The 18,634-nt window shown below is 40.4% G+C and overlaps 2 protein-coding genes across 2 annotated transcripts; both read right to left on the bottom strand.

Moving 5' to 3' along the window:
- Nucleotides 1–228: 228 nt before the first annotated feature.
- LOC128091324 (histamine H3 receptor-like) lies at nt 229–6,116 on the bottom strand. Its single transcript, XM_052704398.1, has 3 exons — nt 5,891–6,116; nt 2,292–2,458; nt 229–1,002 (listed from the first exon to the last, which is right to left on the bottom strand). Exons 1-3 carry the CDS (start codon nt 6,105–6,107, stop codon nt 229–231), a joined length of 1,158 nt encoding a protein of 385 aa, XP_052560358.1. The 5' UTR covers nt 6,108–6,116.
- Nucleotides 6,117–8,172: 2,056 nt separating this feature from the next.
- LOC128091323 (histamine H3 receptor-like) lies at nt 8,173–18,211 on the bottom strand. Its single transcript, XM_052704397.1, has 3 exons — nt 17,113–18,211; nt 14,849–15,015; nt 8,173–12,147 (listed from the first exon to the last, which is right to left on the bottom strand). Exons 1-3 carry the CDS (start codon nt 17,399–17,401, stop codon nt 11,359–11,361), a joined length of 1,245 nt encoding a protein of 414 aa, XP_052560357.1. The 5' UTR covers nt 17,402–18,211; the 3' UTR covers nt 8,173–11,358.
- Nucleotides 18,212–18,634: the final 423 nt, after the last annotated feature.

Here is an 18,634-nt window from a genome sequence, read left to right as displayed (position 1 = left end):
ATGTCAACAGTTACTAAGGAAAGACAGGCAGAGGTAATTTTCTTTTCCTGGCCAATTTGAATTGCTGAACAAACTTTGGGCATACACATTTCTCTGAAGAACATATTTCACCAAAGCCTTATCTTTGGATTACTCTTCCAGAATAAACGAATTCCAAACCTTTGCAACAGTCATTCTCTACAGATATAGCTGAAATTCAGCCTTTTTTTTTTTTTTTTTTTTCACCTTCTAACAAGAGCCTGATCTCAATATTGCAAACTTTTTGGGACATAATATTTTCATAAAAGCCATTCGAAATTTATCATGACAGAGAGGGTAGAGGAATGGGTTCAGAGAGGAATTGATCCACAAAAGCCAAAAGGTAATTTGATATAGAATTGGATGGACACATTTTCCTTGGCAGGCTCCACGAATAATCATTAGTAAAGTATATGGGGCCCAGCAAATGGCAAAGACACACACAATTACAGCAAGTGACTTTGCAATCTTCTTGTCATGATGCAGTTTTGACCTGGCCCTTGCACAAACAGAAAAATCATTTTCTGGGGTCACAGAGTTGGCTCTGGATGGAGATGAGCTTTCAGTTACCAAAGACTCTTTCTTTGTTTTCATGGAGGAAGAAGCACTGTCCTCCATTTCTGACAAAGAGGATCCTCGCTTCAGCAAAAAACAAAACCTCCAGGACACACTGCTGCTCCCTGGAGACTCACAGTATTGAACGCTGCCGCGCCGCTGGCGTCTCTGGATGTTGTGGAAGATGCTCACGTTGAAGTAGGTAACAGAGATCAGGGGCACAAAGAACTCCAGGGTGGATGCACACAGGAGGAAGTACCAGTTGTTGAAGAACTCGGCATAGCAATGCCCTTCCTCTACCACGCTGCAGCCAGACACGTGCTCCCAAAGGAGAACTGCCGGAGAGTAGAGCAGGAAGGCAAGAATCCAGATGGCCACCATCTTGACAACAGGGTTGGACATCATTCCCTGCTGGGCTCTGTAAGATACCTGTGAGGGGAAAAAAAAAGAAACATGTTGTACATGTAGAGGCAAAAAAACAAAGAGAAGTAGACCAAGAGGAGCTTTGCATAGCATTTGCTAACTTGGAGTTGCAGCTTCAGTGATCACATGAACCTCTCTCAGGCAAGCTTAATTTATTGATGTTGACATAACATTGGGGTATCTACGTATCAGTAAAAAGTATTAGGGTCCTGGTTCAGACAAGAAAACACAATCTTCCATCTGTGTTAGAAGTACTTTGCAATTTGGTATGCCTTGTTTGAGACATCTGCAGCCCGAATTGGCTGAATAATTAGCATCTTATAGTTGCTCAGAGAAGGATTCCCATTCCCTGACAACTGCACTGGTCTTTGCAGCACTTTTCAAGCACATTATGCTGTATGAATGCTTTTACATTTCCAGTGTAATTTTTTCTTATAGAAAAAATGTTTTGAGTTTGATTTTCCAGATTTTTTTAATTAAAACAACATGAAGTTACAGAAAAATTTAAAAAATAATAAAGTCAAATATAATAAGTTGAAGTAACTATAATAAACAAAAATAAAACTGAAATTTTATGGTATGGCATTATATTGGCATTTTCACAGGTCAGCAAAGAGCTGAGACCCCTAGCTCAGCGCCACATTTCTCTGCCATTTCAGCAAGCAGAGTGAGTAGTGAGAACTGCTGACCTCCATCCTTAGCATGAACAAAGATATGAAGCACATATAAGGTGCATTGGGTGCACTGCAGAAACCAAAGACACAGAGTGCATCTATTCTGCTTCAGGCACTGAGGAGGTTTTGTCTCATATCCCCAAGCAGTCTCTGCAGTCTGCCCTGAGTCAAACTCTCTGCCTTAGTTGCTCTTGCTCCCAGTGCTCTCCAGCATCATTAGGAGACAACTGTCCTAATGGCCTAGACGTAATCCCCAGCATCCTTTACTTCCCTGCCCTAGCTTTTCCCTCCCACACTGATTTATTTCAGATTTCCTTCTCCTGTGGTCCCTTTTTTTCCCAGCTTCCAGCCTTACCCTACACTGCTTAAATCAGCAGCACAATAGCACAACAACTTGCAGCAGAACTTGTGAGAAAAGACATATTTTCCAGCTATGGGCTGGAAGATGGGCTGCAACTACCTCCACATGCCAACATATGTTCTGAAGGCTATTATCTTGATTAATTCAAGTCCTATATTCACCAATATGGCAACATGCACAATACTAGTATCAAGATACAGCCCTGCCAAATCCCACCATCTTGCCACAAAACTCAGAGAGGCTATAAATAGGGTACTTACAGCTTTAGTAACTGAGAGGAAACGGTCATAACTAATTATAACAATGTTAAATACTGAAGCTGAACACATGAGATAGTCCATAAGGAGCCAGAGCTTACAGATGCCTCTTCCAAAGTGCCAGATCCCTGTCAGGGCATAGGGGATGTAGAGAGGGATGCAAAATGCACCTACAGAAAGCAACCACAGAGACACCATGAAGTTGTTACAGATTGCAAACAACACTCCTTGAAGTAGAAACAATATTCTGGTATTTAGTGTTAAAAAAAAAAAAAAAAAAAAAAGCCTACTATTAAGGTGAATACATAAGTTATATAAAGAAATTCTTACATTACCATGAAATCTAATGAAAAGATTCAGATCTTATTATATGCTGATTGTTAGGGATAAAATTGAAGCACATCAGCAACAAAGGATCTGCTGAAGAAGAAAACTGCAACCTAACCAACTTTACAGTCTGTAAAGATATATAATCAGTGCTGCATCTTGTATGCACTGTCATTATGCTCCAAAATGTAACCTTGTTGTTCTGTATCTTATCTTTCATCTCTTTGAGTTTTCCGTCAAAATACATCTACAAACATTGCCAACATAGCTTGTTAATATAAGATTAGCACTTGTGTACTAGAGACAGTACACTGGAGAGTCTGCATAGTGTCTGGAAACGTTTACTAATGATAGAGCAGGCACAGTAGAGATGTGAAAATCTATTCCATTTTTAAGGGGTGTTTTAAGTCCCAACACTTCTCCAGTTAAGATTAACTACAAAAATATTTTTTGTTTTACTACGTTTACCTTTTGTCCAGAAGTCTTTCTACTGAAGTACTTGGAAACATGACACTATGTCAAGAAGGGGTTAATACAGAAAATAATCAGGAGCAACAGTCTGTTGGGGGAATGATCCATCTGATCCATAGTCTACACTGAGCTCCATCAGTGGAAAGAGAGCTCATTGCTCACTACATCTACCAGGAAGGATGCTGCAGCAAGTGGAGTGTCTTTTCTCAGGAGACAAGTGATAGGACTCAAGAAAACAGCCTCATGTTTAGACAAGAGAGGTTTAGATGAGACATTAAGAAGAATTTGTTCTCAGAGAGGGAGATCAAGCATTGGAATGGGCTGCCCAGGGAAGTGGTGATATTCCCATCCCTTGAGATGGAGATCCTTAAGAGATGTGGTCATGGCAGTAAGGGACATGGAGTTTGGTGGAGGGACATAGTAGGTCAAGATGACAGACAGACTTGATCCTGAAAGTCTTTTCCAATCTAAACATTTCTATGATATTATGATCCTAAATCATTTTCACGTTTTATTTTTAAGCCAGCCACTTATTTATTGTACTGTGGGAACACAAGAAAAACTGTTCAGAGCAGAAGCTGTGGAGCAAGATAAACAGCATGAGAACCAAGGACACCTCTAGAAGAAGAGAGAACGTCCCACGGCTCTGATTGGATAAGTGCCTGCATGAATGGTTGAAGAGTGTTTTGTAGAATGCTCTGCTGACATGTAAAGGTGGATGGGAAAGTTGTAGGGGTGGATGGGAAAGCTAGAAAAAGAAAACTTCTGAAGGTATATAAGTGATGTGAGAACTTGTAATGAATTATTTGGATCATTCACATCTGAGTCCGTGCATCAGACGCTGCATTTTACCACTAATATTCTTTCAAAATTATAGTGCAATATCTAATTCTATTTGTCTACATTCCTGAAAAAGCTGATCCAACAGAGATAAATACAAAGCCATACCAGCCTCATGATCTATTTTCAACTCTACAGGTTTTTCTTTTTTAATATGTCTGTCAAGATCTTAGAATTTACTGAACATGTTCAGGATGATGTGCTAATGGCTTGTCTTAACAAACATATCAAATATAAGCAGTATCAATTTTGCAAAAAACCCTCATTTTTCAAAATTGTTGATGACAGCTACTGCACTCATCAATTTCAGTGGATCAAACTATGTTTGACACCATGTCAAAAATGATTGTTTTTTTTTTTCCTGAAGATATCAATATAGATTAAAGAATCAGGCTTTAAGAGTTTATATTTGAAACCATTTTCAATTTTGCTAATTGGAGGATGCAAACAACATTAGTTATGTTGCCTGAAAAGATTCCGTACTTCTAAGAAATTTAAAAATCATCTTGACTTGACTACAGCAGCTTTAAAAAAAAAAAAAAAAATCTTTTCTGACTGATCCCAGAGATGAAGTCCTGGATTTAGACGGTCTATGGGCCAGCAAAATACTGACAACCATTTTCTGACAGCTGACTTGAGACTCCTCAAGGCGCCAGCCACAAAAAAGAGCAGGTGAGGATGGGAGGTATTTAAATCTCTTGACTAAATTGCAAGATACAAACAGAAACAAATTTGAAGATGTGTGCAATGAAATGATAGCTCCAGCAATTTTTCTGCCTGAAGTAGGAAAACAAAGGCTTCGATTCCTCTCGTTTCTGCCCCATGGGGAGGGCCTTGGAATTAAGGTCCACTTTTAATAAATGGCATAAGTGAAGAAACACCGTAATGGCTAGCTTCATACATTTCACTACTCAGCACTGCAAAAGAACAGTACTTTTTGCGGTGGTATTGCCAGAAGTGGAGTATGTTGCTGAGTGTTATTTCCCTCTTCAGGAGCCGGTGAGTACTGGTCTCTTTGACAGTCTCAAAGGGAAAGAAATTACGTGCAGAAATGCCTCCTTGCTAGCCTCAAGTCAAGATGATGCCAGAAGATTTATCATGCTTCTCAAGATAGAATCACTTCGTTTACTCCTAAGACAAAGTTTTAACAATTTAGAGCTCTGTGCTGAAGATACTACATTGAAAGAGCCAGGCAGACTCAGTAAAACACCAACAACCTTCTAAAAATTATTCAGTACCTCAGATCTTACTTAAAAACCTGACTTTTTCTGTTTGCTGGAAGACCTACCACTGGGTTTAGTTCAGTCTTCTCCTCAGTTTTAATGGTCTGATCCCTGCAGGAGCACTGCACAAAGCATTCATGGCCGCTGCCTCTTTCCCAGTGTCACTCACTAGGACTGAATCCACTGCAGTTCAGGGACTGGTGCATGGACACTGTGGGACAAGGGGGCTAAGAAGGAAAACAGATGGAAGATGCCAGCAGATTGTTGCATTTCTTGTAGCGTAATACACTCACAGGCCATTTAATACCGCATTAAGAAGTAATTCATTTACTTTGATGTACCAGAGATAGCTGTGTAAGAAAGCAGTTGCTCTGATAAATATGAAGATGTTGTGATGGCAGGTAATTAATAGTTTTACACAAGGAGCAAAAGTAAATCAGAAACTGTAGCATAGCTCCTCTTTCAGTCAATCAGTATTCATGTACAGTAGATACTCCTCTTTTTTTGAAGAGACATTAAAAGCATTTGCTATAAAAAAGAATGCATTATGTATCTCATTAGATGTATTTTGAGACGCAATAGGCTGCTGAAACAATGCAGTTTTCATCATCACTTACCTTTCCTCATGCCACACAGCTGGGAAATATTTCTCCAAGAAGAAACCACCCACCTACAGAAGACACCCTGCTCCCCTTGAGAGTATTGGAAAGCAAACGTTGCATGCTTCCCACTGCAACTTACCCACTGCAAAGTCAGAAATGGCAAGGTTGAGAAAGAAATAGTTACTCCGATGCCTGAGATTTCTGTCCAAGATGAAAGCCAGGATCACCAGGACATTTCCGAGGATCGTGACCAGAGCCAGCAGCACCATGAGCAGAGCCAGGAGCACCAACACACCCAGGGAAAACTGAGGGGTCGATGGCTGTGGGGACAGCGTCCCGTTACAGGGTCCCATCATGCACGGAATTTCAGCAGAAGAAACTTGGAAAGAAACTTGCAAATATCAGATTTATCCTGAAGGTTGAGAAAAGCTTATCAAGAGGATAGGCTAAAGACTGAGACACCAAAAAACCAAAAAACTCCACTGTATCAAAATAACAGATTACAAAATTTCAAAAACTGGAATCGTCAGTGTTTGTCTGAATGCACCTGAAAAAAAAAAATCCGTAAAAAAGACACCTAATAAGTAAATGCACACTGCAAGACAATTTGTCTCTTTCCTGAAGGCTGATCCTTATCATTTGAGGTCAGAAAAACTGGTCTGAAAACTCTTTTCAAAGTCAGGCAGTTTGCATATTAGCATTATGCAAGCAGATTTTACACTGAATTCTGCTAAAGCTAAAAACAGAACTCTTTTCACTTCCCCAGTGGTCAACAGAATTTCTATAATCACAGTTCTATTTCTCTTACTGTAAAAAGTAAGCATCATTATTCTTGTTGCTATAGCACTCCTATACTACATAGTTAAGAACAGAGATATGCATTTTTTTAAGCCGAGGATTACAGAGCATCCAAAATTAATGTGTACGCTACAGAAGTGTTACCTTTTGAATTCACTCGAAGCAAGAAACCGTGGGCATAGCAAGCCAAACACCTGGCCTTTGCAGGTCCTTGTGAGCATGGTCCATGTAATCTTTCACTTCATAAGATTCCAGGAGAGAGCCCGCTGCCCTTAGTCCTTTGGAAGCCTTAGAAGGCATAGTCATTCTTCATGGTAATTTCACCTATTTTGGTAAGAGTGACACAGAAGTCAGCAGGCTGTGGCTGTGACTCATGTCTCTGGGTCACCAGCCCCATAGTGCTGCAGCATGCTCTGAACAAGTTTTTAGGCTGTGGTTGTAGTGCTAGATGCTTAGCAAGAAGTAGGGCACAAAAGATGGAAAGGAAGCACTAAGATACTTTGGTGCAGTGCTCTGATCGTGTCTTGGGAAAAAAATAAATAAATATTATATAGAGAATTAAAGCAAAAGGTGTAGTGCAACAGGAGTAGAATGCACCTCGGGAATGACAAAATACAGCAAATGGACACTTGCCTCAAGTGCATGCACAGCTTGGGAATTGCACAGGAGGATCTAAACCTGCCTGAACATTCACAAAGCCACCAGGAGACAGTGAAGGAACTTAAAATCCTGCTTGACCATGTAAGCATGATATTAGAGAAACTAAAGCTTACCTGGAGTTGATGCTTGTAAAGGACATCAAAGACGACACAAGGAGCTTACACCAAGAGTCTCCACCTCTATGTTAGTAGTAAAAAGCTGAACAAGAAAAATGTGGGCTCATTGCTGAATGGGGCTGATGATCTAGTGATGGCAGATGTGACTAAGGCTGAGGTTATCATTGCCTTCTTTGCCTCAGTCTGTACTAACTGCATCTTTCCCACCCCTGTGCTTAGTGAGCAAGTTCAAGGAGGAAATCTGACAAATAGAAGGATTAAGTCAGGTTTTACTTGGGAGGACTTGACCCATAAGAATCCATGGAACCCAATGGACTTAAGAGGACTGAGAGAACCAGCTACCATCCTTCAAGGCTACTTCCCACCCTTTTTGAAAGGTCTTAGAGTTCCATGAAGGTTTCTAATCATCAAAGAAATGCACAGGTTTCACCCATCTTCAAAAGATGCCACAGGGTCACTGGAAAAATAACATGGCATGTCCCCATGAATGGTACTTCTCATCATTTGAAGAAGGAAAACTTGACTGAGTATTGTCATTAAGGGTAGATCATGCCTGAGCAACATGGTTCTATAATGGATTTGCAGATAAAGGGAGAATAGTCAGTTGTTCCAAAAATTAGAGAAGAAAGCAAATTAAATTTTAAAGTTTTATCATAGCTCTTCACAGGGATGAGGGAAAAAAATCTACGTGGGCTCTCCTTCCTTTTTCCATGTGAAGTAAAACTACAGCCTAGCATAGAGGACACAGGCAGGAGAATCATTAAAGAGTTTTCTAAGAAATAAACAAACAAATAAATAAACAGATAACACCATTCCTTCCAACATGTATGTTTTATTTGATTTTTAGGATTTCAGAGGGCAAATTCAGAAAAATGCTGTTGTGGGTGGAGTTGGACCTCACAGAATCATTGGCCTACCGTCGCTGTCTACAATCGCTACCAAACATCTCCGTAGACAGAAAAAAATGCAATGCCATTAAATGATGAAACAGATAACTGGATAGCAAAACTTTGCTCAGAAAAGCAAACTTGGCAAAGAAAGTACCTTTTTGTCAGTGCATGAAAGGCATGCCCAAAAACAAATACTGAACAAGCATACTAGCAGAAGCCTGAAAAGTGTCTTTTGGAGAGAGGAAGACTTAGGATGAGACTTGGACTAAGACAGCTTTAATGCTGAGAACAGCAGCAGTGTTTGGCTTAATGTGGGAGCAGTAGAGCACTTAGAAACACACAGCAAACTCTGCAAATGTATAGGAGCTGAGTGAACACTGTATATCAGAAACACTGATCTCTAGTGATTTCAGTTCTCTGCGTGGTTTCAAAATTACTGCACGCTCTGCTCCCTGAAAAAACTCTTCTTTATCAGTGCTGCAAAGTTTTTACCATTTTATCTCGTTGATAATTGAGTAGGCTATGTTTCCATAGTAATCAACCCATTTAGTTATAAAATGCAAAAGATTTTCTTACACAGATTTTTTTTATTTTATTTATTTATTTGTTTTACTGAAAGCAGGTAATTCAAGTCTTTCCCAATTTGGGCATGTCTACAGCTTCTCTGTTGAGCAGATGTCCATTTAGTAGACTAGCTATTCTATAAATTGTTCAAGCATGTACACGCAGGTGGGTTTCATTTTGTTTTTGTTTTTTTTTTTCAAGACTTACAGAAAAGTAAACCCCACAAAAATCTGTGCCAGCACCTTAAGTCACAACAGTGAAAGCAGCTGTGCTGAATCAATGACCTCTCGCAATTTATCTCCTTGCAGCCAGGCTTATAATGCATAATACTACTTATGTAAGGCAAGGAAGCAAAAATAAGCTGTGAAATGCTATCATCTGCCAGTACAAAAACTGGCAAGAGAGATCTTCAGCTTCAGGCCTCTAAACAGAATGGGATTTTAGCTCCTCAAAACCATTAACTTCTTTGTTACCATTAAGCTGTTTGTATTCACTTGGGCTGTGCTCACAAAGGGATCCTCTGGTTCAGCAACATTTCTATAGCCCATTTCAAATTTGATATTTATTCCAAAAGGAAACTACTTAAATCTTTGTTATTCTCTGCATTATTCTCTGTTAGATTTCTATGTCTGTACTTTCTACATACAAAGGTATAGGTGACCCTCTCTACTCTGCCCTCATGAGGCCCCACCTCATGAGTGTGCTGCATCCAGGTCCAGGGCCCCCAGTACAGGAAAGATAAGGAGCTGTTGGAGAGGGCCACAGAAATTATTAGAGGGCTGGAGCACCTCCCCTATGAAGGCAGGCTGAGGAAACTGGGCTTGTTCAGCCTAGAGAAGGCTGCAAGGAGACTTCATTGCAGCTTTCCAATATTTGTAAGGGGATTATAAAAAGGAGTAGAATCAACTTTTTACAAGGGTAGACAGTGATAGGACAAGGGAGAATGGTTTTAAGCTCAAAAGTGGAAAGCTTTAGATTAGATGTCAGAAGGAAGTTCCTTATAGAAAGAGTGGCAAGGTGCTGGAACAGGCTGCCCTGAGAGGCTGTGGTCTCTCCATACCCGGAGATGTTCAAGGCCATGTTTTATGGGGCCCTGGGCAGCCTGGTCTAATACCAGCTCTGGAGATAGGTGGCTCTCTCTGCCTGTGGCAGGAGGGCTGGAAGCTGATGATCCTTGACGTCCCTTCCAACCCAAGCCATTCTATGAATTCTATAATGTGCATATTTACATTAAAATAGAGGGGAAAAAAATACAAATAATAACACTCATCCATCCATGAAAACCCTGAGGAAAACTTGCAACATTCAACAAAAGGTAAGAAAATCTGACACCTGGAATGGATTATAATCAGGCTCCATTGCATTACTCAGTCTTTTTAGCACTGCATATTCACTCCCATTTTATTAATAGCTATTTAAGACACCTGTCTATCAGCTTTCAGACAGACTTCAGAGAACCTCTTTCTCAAGAAGTGAATATGGCCTCTGCTCAGTTATAGAGAAAACCCAGCTTGATGCTTGTTCAGTGGCAGACAAAATACACAAAATATCACAGCAAAGGTTGTGATATGGCACAAAGAAATGATTTAGTTTAAACATCACTCTGCCACCTTGAATTTCTTCCAGCCATTTAGATGGAATATCTTTGCACTTGCAAAGCTTTACACACAGGAGAGTATTGTCTGTTCTTACACAAGACAGCCAAAAAACTCAAATGCAGCATGAACTTTGTACTGCTTGCTCTGCTCATTCAACAGGAATGTGATCACGTGCCAAAGCTTGGCCTACCTTCTTAGTAATCAAAGAGTGCACAAATCTGGCACTGAAGATGATTTAAGCAGGACCAAAGAGGCAGCCACTACCAGGAGAAAAGCTAGTGCTGGTAAAGAGAACAACTGTTTATGCCTGTGATTATTTTGATAAACAGTCTCAAAATTTCATTACCATGGAAACATCTGTTTTCTACAAATGACTCAGTTACTAATGCACATGCATTGTGTCCTACAGCACCAAGAAGGGACCGCATTATAATTAAAAGGAGAAAGATGTTGGATTAGGCAGTCGGTACAATTAAATAATGCCCATCATTGTAATCATAATGAGCACTATGTTGCCTTCATAACACTTTTTAAAAGGAAATGTTACTGTTCCTGTGTGGGTTTTACAGGACATTTCAAAACTGTAGCACGTGTTTCTCCTCTGATAGCTAGAGGTCTACAAATTGTGCATAAAATTTTAACTCAGCACATACAAAAAGAGGTGCATCCCCTTTGTGAACACATACAGAGATATCTACAGAAGAGTTCTTCCATAATACCAAAAAGAAGCACTTCAAGGCCATAAGTCAAGAAGAGCATCCAGTAAAACTTTGTTGTTAATTTCATTCCAGATGGTGTTTACTCTTGAATGAACCAGCATAAACAAAAAAAAATCTGAAAATCAGCAAAATAAGAACAAATACATGCCTCTGCCTATTCCTAACTAATGCCATTACCAAACAAAGGTTTATTTCTATTGAAGAAATGTGAAAAAAGGCAGTGAGAGACAAATGTTATTTCTGACTCTTTTACTTTAATGCTCTAAACAGAACGTGTATCATTTGATCTCAATGCTGCCAACTTTTGGGGACATAGTATTTTCATAAAAGCCATTTGAAATCTCATATGACAAAGTGGGTAAAGAAATGGGTTCAGAGAGGAATTGATCCACAAAAGCCAAAAGGTAATTTCATACAGAATTGGATGGACACATTTTCCTTGGCAGGCTCCACGAATAATCATTAGTAAAGTATATGGGGCCCAGCAAATGGCAAAGACACACACAATTACAGCAAGTGACTTTGCAATCTTCTTGTCTCTTTGCAGTCTTGACTGAGAGTTTGAACGGAAAGATGCAGAGAAGTCCCTTTTGACAGCCACAGGACTCGTTGTTGTTGGAGATGTACAGTTCGATGCCAGTGATGGTCTTGATAGCCTCATTACTGATGAAACACTGTCCTCCGTTTCTGACAAAGAGGATCCTCGCTTCAGCAAAAAGCAAAACCTCCAGGACACACTGCTGCTCCCTGGAGACTCACAGTATTGAACGCTGCCGCGCCGCTGGCGTCTCTGGATGTTGTGGAAGATGCTCACGTTGAAGTAGGTGACAGAGATCAGGGGCACAAAGAACTCCAGGGTGGATGCACACAGGAGGAAGTACCAGTTGTTGAAGAACTCGGCATAGCAATGCCCTTCCTCTACCACGCTGCAGCCAGACACGTACTCCCAAAGGAGAACTGCCGGAGAGTAGAGCAGGAAGGCAAGAATCCAGATGGCCACCATCTTGACGACAGGGTTGGACATCATTCCCTGCTGGGCTCTGTAAGATACCTGTGAGAAAATGACTTGTCACTTATTAAGGTAACTTGTTGGCACAAAATAATATTGAAAAAAAAAAAAGTAATCAAGCCAAATACAGTATTTGTTCTTCAGATTCCTTCCTTGATGCTTAGAGCAACCTCTCTTTTCCAAGGCCCCAAAAAATGCGATTAAGCTTGCTCATCAAATATTGCAGTTCCGCAATTTATTTTAATACATCAGGATTGGAGATGTATAGAAGTTATGATGCCCTAGCTACTGCCCTCAGTGTAAAAGAGCATGGCTTCGTTTCATCATGATCACAGCAGGGTAGAAATGAGGAATCACTTTATGATTCATCAAATTCTCATGCTCGTAGGATAGTGAAAGCAGGCAAAAGCACAACTTTTCTGTATTAGACAGGTTGCTATGAGAAACTGCAAATACCAGACAATATAATTATTTCCTCTTAAATGTTAGGAGTTAAAATTGTAGCATTCAAAGTTAAGAACTATCAACATTAAACCTATCCTTGTAACATTTCAGACAAGCATTCTTGCTCTTGGAACTCAATCTTTCGACTCTCAAGATTATCAGCCAATGAGAAGCTGGACAACTGTATATAAGACATACTGTTAGACATTTGTCATACCAGGCTTTACTGAGATTCAGAACTATCTTCCTCATCAACTTTCTATAGCACCTGCACGTCATAAAAGTATTCATGAATGTTGTCTTCATTAATTTTCATATTAGGTATGAGGAGCATCATTGTCCCAATTTTATCAGTGAGTAGCAGAGTGATGGCACATTTTTACAGGCATTATTTCAGAATCTCAGTTTTAAACCTCTGTGCCTGATATTTCAGACTTCCTTACACCCTAAAGCACCAGTTCAGAGTACAGCTCCAATTCATTTCATCCGCAGTAGCAAATTTGCAGCCCTCTGCAAGATCACAGGCATCCCAGTTTAGTAGGCAGATAACAGGAAGCTCAGCGTAATGACACAAAAATTGAGTGAAATGACTGGATCTGACCACATGTCAGCAGCAGAGGTGGATCCTGAGCTGATGAGGAAGCATCACCTCTTTTGAACAAAAGGTTACACATTCTTGGACTCACTCCATTCTAATTCCCCAGAGGAGAAAAACAGAAGATGATTATATATGCAAAGAGCATCAACAGTGCTTAAGATCATGGGGTCTGGCTGAGTTGCAGAAGACTTTATAATTTACTTTTTTCACATTCTGAACTCTGCAACTTCATTAATATATTTCAATACTGCAATTTGTTAAATGCAGGGATTTTCATATTTTTTTCTTAAAAGAAAAACAAACAACAAATACCAACCAACCCTAAAACCAGAACACCAAAGAAGAGATACAAAGCTGTATCAGCACTTCCCAAACAAGAACCAACTGATCTTATGCACAGCTCATGTCACTCTAGCTAACAGACTCATCAAAAGCTAAGGATATTGGTTGTCTTCCATCTGAACACAATACCAAGAGCTCAAAAATGATGAAAATTAATTTTTAGTAGATATCTTCTGAAGAGGAATGATAGTACTCAAGGAACACCTCTCCCCTCTGTACATTTTGTTCCCTTCTTTTTACTTAGAAGGATTTATTTCCATACAGCTGCTGGTTGGCAGCATATGTCAGTCTCTTTTGGTGGTAACACAGATCATCATCTGTTCTCCAGTCAGTCCATCCTGTGTCTCTCTCCATATCCCCCTCTCCAAAAAAATCATGAAATCATTAGGGTTAGAAAAGGCCACTGAAACCATCTAGTCCAACCATCAGCCCATCCCCACCATCCCCACTAAACCGTGTCCCTTAGTGCCACATCCATACAGTTTTTGACCATCTCCAGTGACTGTGAATCCACCACCTCCCTGGACAGCCTGTACCACTGCCTCACCGCACTTTCAGGTAGGCAATTTTTTCCAATATCAAACCTGAACTGCCCCTGGCACAACTTAAGGCCATCATCTCTAGTTCTATCACTGTTACCTATGAGAAGATGCTGACCCCTATCACACCAGTCTCCTGTCAGAGAGTTGTAGAGAGTGATAATGGCTTGAGAGCAGCCTTGAGGAGAAGCATTTGGGGGTGTCAGTTGATGAAAGATTCAACATGAACCAACAGTGTGTGATTGCAGCCCAGAAGGCCAAGCATTGCACCAAGAGAAGCATGACTGGCAGGTCGAGGGAGGTGATTCTGCCCGCACTTGACTCAATCCAGATTTCTGGATTTCCAGGTCCTCCACACTCCCACATCCTCTGTAGAGTAACAAAATAATTTCTAGTCATGCAAAAGGAGGGAAATACTAAAATTATGAGAAAGACTTTATCTTTTCTCTAAATCCCAATGCCACAGCACCTATAGCCAGGAAACATGTAGAAAAACTCTTTTTTTCCAGTGTAGTTCAGTGAAGTGTATCTGACCAAAAAAAAAATCTTCAGACGATTTAGTTGCTTATGCCTTCCTAATCTCTATGAAGTCTTTGCAAACTTTGCATACTTGGGAAAATTTCCAGAGGCGAGGAAAAAGGATATCCAGGGTGACCTTTCTGCCATAGTTTCTCACCTATTACAATATACTGAAGCATCAGATTTTCTCCAGTACAGTAACAGTGCAACAATAAAGGCTGGCTTAATTTCTGGGGTATTTGCAAATACTGAGTTTTACAAAAATCTCAAAATACATAAAGAAAATGAGAAATGTTCTTACCGCTTTTGTAACTGACAGGAAACGGTCATAGCTGATAAGGACAATGTTAAACACTGAAGCTGAACACACAAGGTAGTCCATTAGCAGCCAGAGCTTGCATAGGCCTTTTCCCAGGTGCCAGGTCCCTGTCAGGGCATAAGGGATGTATAGCGGCATGCAGAAGACACCTATGGAAATAAACAAATTGCATATCAGACAGTACCCCAGTCAGTGCTATGCAAGCACAGAAACATTTCCATGGTGTCTGACAAAAAAAAAAGTGATGCTGACTGAAATTACCAGGTGGAAGGCCCTGCGTTCTCATGCAACCAATGAACACTTCACCACATTCCAGGCACCAGTGACATTCCTGTTTTAAGATATTTAGATCATTTTAGATTTAGTTCTTAATACACTACACTGCTGTAAAAGGTACCAAAGAGATTTTTGTAAGATTTTTAGGTAAATAGGAACTCTCAATTCCTCTTGTTCTCCCTCTATACTGCGAATCAAGAGATCTCCATATGCTAGTTATAGGGCCATAAGCAAAGATATGAAGCAGAAGTTGTTGAAGATCAAAAGACAGATTGTATATGTTAGAGGAAAAAAAGAAAGGACTCTGCAAGAACAAAAATACATTCTTTTAGCAGTTAGAAATTTAAGATGATCTAGGCATATCCCAACTCTAAATTGTGTAGCTACAGAACTGAACTACAGATCAGTTTGATGCTTAAGTATGCAAAGCTTTTCATCAAATTCAGACTGGAAAACTAGACAAGTTCATCAAGCAAATGTGTGGAAATCAGATAGTGCCAGGTAAACCATACTTTTTTCCTTGGCAGAGGCTATTTCATACTTCTCAGCTAGATGCCAGTACTTGTTCAGTGTGGTGCAAGACTGTTGAGCAGGACAACAGGACACCATTGACTGGTTTTATAGTCACTACTGTTTTTTCCTCTTGTCACCCATAAGCAGCCCCATCTCGCAGCGCTGCCATTGACAAGGGCTCAGGGAGAAAGGCTCAGGATCTTCTGCCTGGCAGAAGAGGAATTGAGAGCCACAGAGGCAGGAATCCCAGCAAAGGACATGATAGGCTCAAGCTGACTTTTGCAGGACTCCCTTAGCCCTGCAGTTTGGTTCAGCTACAATGAGGTGTTATGACTCAGCAGCACCTATCCAGGTGATAAGACCGCTGAAGTTTCCGTACAAAGCCTAGTGCTGTTTGAGTGTGAGACCAACAGGTGATAACAGGGTGCCTCAAGGATCCTTGAGGTACACCTGTACAGCAGGCAACAAGAGCTCTGCAGCACAATAAGACAGTTAGAAGCTGGAAGAAGTCATCATCTTTACATGGGAAGGATTCCAAACATTATACAGAACAAAAACAGCCTCAGATTTTGTTGTGATATGACAAGTCAGAATACAGACTTCATGCAAGAGCCACTTGTATCCATAACCATTCATTTACATATACATTTATTGCCAGGGCCATTTAACAGTTCAGATAATTTCAATACATCAGTCCTCAATTGCACATTACACTAGCTTTTTAACTATACATTTTTTCCCCTAAGTTTCACAATAAACTGTGTTCCTACCTATATAGATATATAATAAGCATCTTGAAAATACCTTGATTTGCTGTTTTTGTTTATTGATACAAACACATTTTTAAGAAATTTCTTAAGACTCTAGATAGTCCAACATTCAGCAAAATATTTAAAAATATTATTAATCACTATTTAGTTGCAAACCTTAAGTAATTATCTGATTATTATGCTACAGTATACTGAAATAGAATATATCAACAACATATGCAAGATGTCCCAGATAATGTATATGATGTGTGGTTTGATTATTTAGTCTTCAGTTGACTCATTACAGGCAACTCCCATTTATTATTATTCCCTATTGCTTCACATATAGTAGTGCTTGGGCTTTTTTTTTTTTTTTTTTTTTTTTTTTAAACTAAAACAACATTAAACATCTATTTACATAGATCAACTCTATCCCTGCCAAAAGCAGCTCAGACCCATTCCCTATGATATTTCTGTAAATAAGGAACATTACAAGTATTTATATGAAAAATGATACATTATGTATCTCATTATGACGTATTTTGAGACACAATAGGCTGCTGAAACAATGCAGTTTTCATCATCACTTACCCTTCCCCAGTGCTGGGAAATATTTCTCCAAGAAGAAACCACCCACCTACAGAAGACACCCTGCTCCCCTTGAGAGTATTGGAAAGCAAACGTTGCATGCTTCCCACTGCAACTTACCCACTGCAAAGTCAGAAATGGCAAGGTTGAGAAAGAAATAGTTACTCCGATGCCTGAGATTTCTGTCCAAGATGAAAGCCAGGATCACCAGGACATTTCCGAGGATCGTGACCAGAGCCAGCAGCACCATGAGCAGAGCCAGGAGCACCAACACACCCAGGGAAAACTGAGGGGTCGATGGCTGTGGGGACAGCGTCCCGTTACAGGGTCCCATCATGCATGGAGTTCCGGCTGTGCTGTTGTGGTTGTTGAGCATCCATGTCAGTTCAGTCCAGGAAGAAACTTCCATTGTCCAGAAGGCTGAGATTCCTAACAGCTGAGATGAAAAGGCTAGTAGGCATCCAAAAAATTGAGTCAAGAGGAAAAAAATTGAGAGGTTCTGATAACAGGTAAATGTTTTTCATAAGATTTTAAAAATTGTAATAAATAATAACACATCTGTAACCGCATGCAGCTGTAGAAGAGTTACCAGAATGAGATATGCAGTATTTCAAAGCGCATATTTTGAAATGTAAGTTCTTGTTTATGCAACTTGATACTTATCTTCTGAGGTCATGAGGGCTGGTAGAAGATTCTCTTTCCCTCATTTTCCTCTTCCTCAGTTTCCTCTCAGAAACGTTTTGCTCATTATCGTTACAGACTTCAACTATTTCAGGAAAATATTTCTTAATTTCAGCTTCATACCCTTATGAAAATTTGATTTATTTCCACTTCTAATTTCATCATAATGTCACTGTATTTCAACAAGTCTGTGATATGTTTTTGCTGACCAAAGGCGTGGTTCACTTTGCTGTTGCAGTTCTTCTTCCTCTTCTGAAAGCTGGTACCCTGAGTATAAACATATGCACAGTCCCTTACCAGACCAGCTAACCAGTAATGATCCAATGCTCAGAAATCAATTTCAAAACAACCTGTTGCAGCCTGAGGGACACACGTTGATACCACCCCAGAATTCAGAGCAGAAATGGTGACTGTGAATAGTGTAAACAGGAGTTTTGCAATTAACTTCAATAGGAGTGGCTGGAAGGCCAGGCTCAGAGAGTGGTGGTGAATGGAACTAAATCCAGCTGGCAACCGGTCATGAGTGGTGTTCCCCAGGGCTCGGTGCTGGGGCCTGTCCTCTTCAATATCTTTATTGATGACCTGGATGAGGGCACTGAATGCACTCTCAGTAAGTTTGCGGATGACACCAAGTTGGCTGGAAGCGTGGATCTGCCTGGGGGTAGCGAGGCCATACAGAGGGATCTGGACAGGCTGGAGAGCTGGGCTGAAGCCAATGGGATGAGGTTCAACAAGGCCAAATGCTGGGTCCTGCACTTCAGCCACAACAACCCCAGGCAATGATACAGGCTTGGGGCGAAGTGGCTGGAAGATTGTGTAGAGAAAGTGGACATTGGAGTATTGATTGATGCTCAGTTGAATATGAGCCAGCAGTGTGCCCAGGTGGCCAAGAACACCAGTGGCATCCTGGAACAGTGTTGCCAGCAGGAACAGGGAAATGACTGTCTCCCTGTACTCAGCT

The sequence above is a fragment of the Tympanuchus pallidicinctus genome, unplaced genomic scaffold, assembly GCF_026119805.1.
Source record: "Tympanuchus pallidicinctus isolate F22 unplaced genomic scaffold, pur_lepc_1.0 scaffold5, whole genome shotgun sequence".
Lineage (NCBI taxonomy): Eukaryota > Metazoa > Chordata > Aves > Galliformes > Phasianidae > Tympanuchus > Tympanuchus pallidicinctus.
Note: the sequence above shows the minus strand (reverse complement) of the source record. Positions and strands in the feature narration are given on the sequence as shown.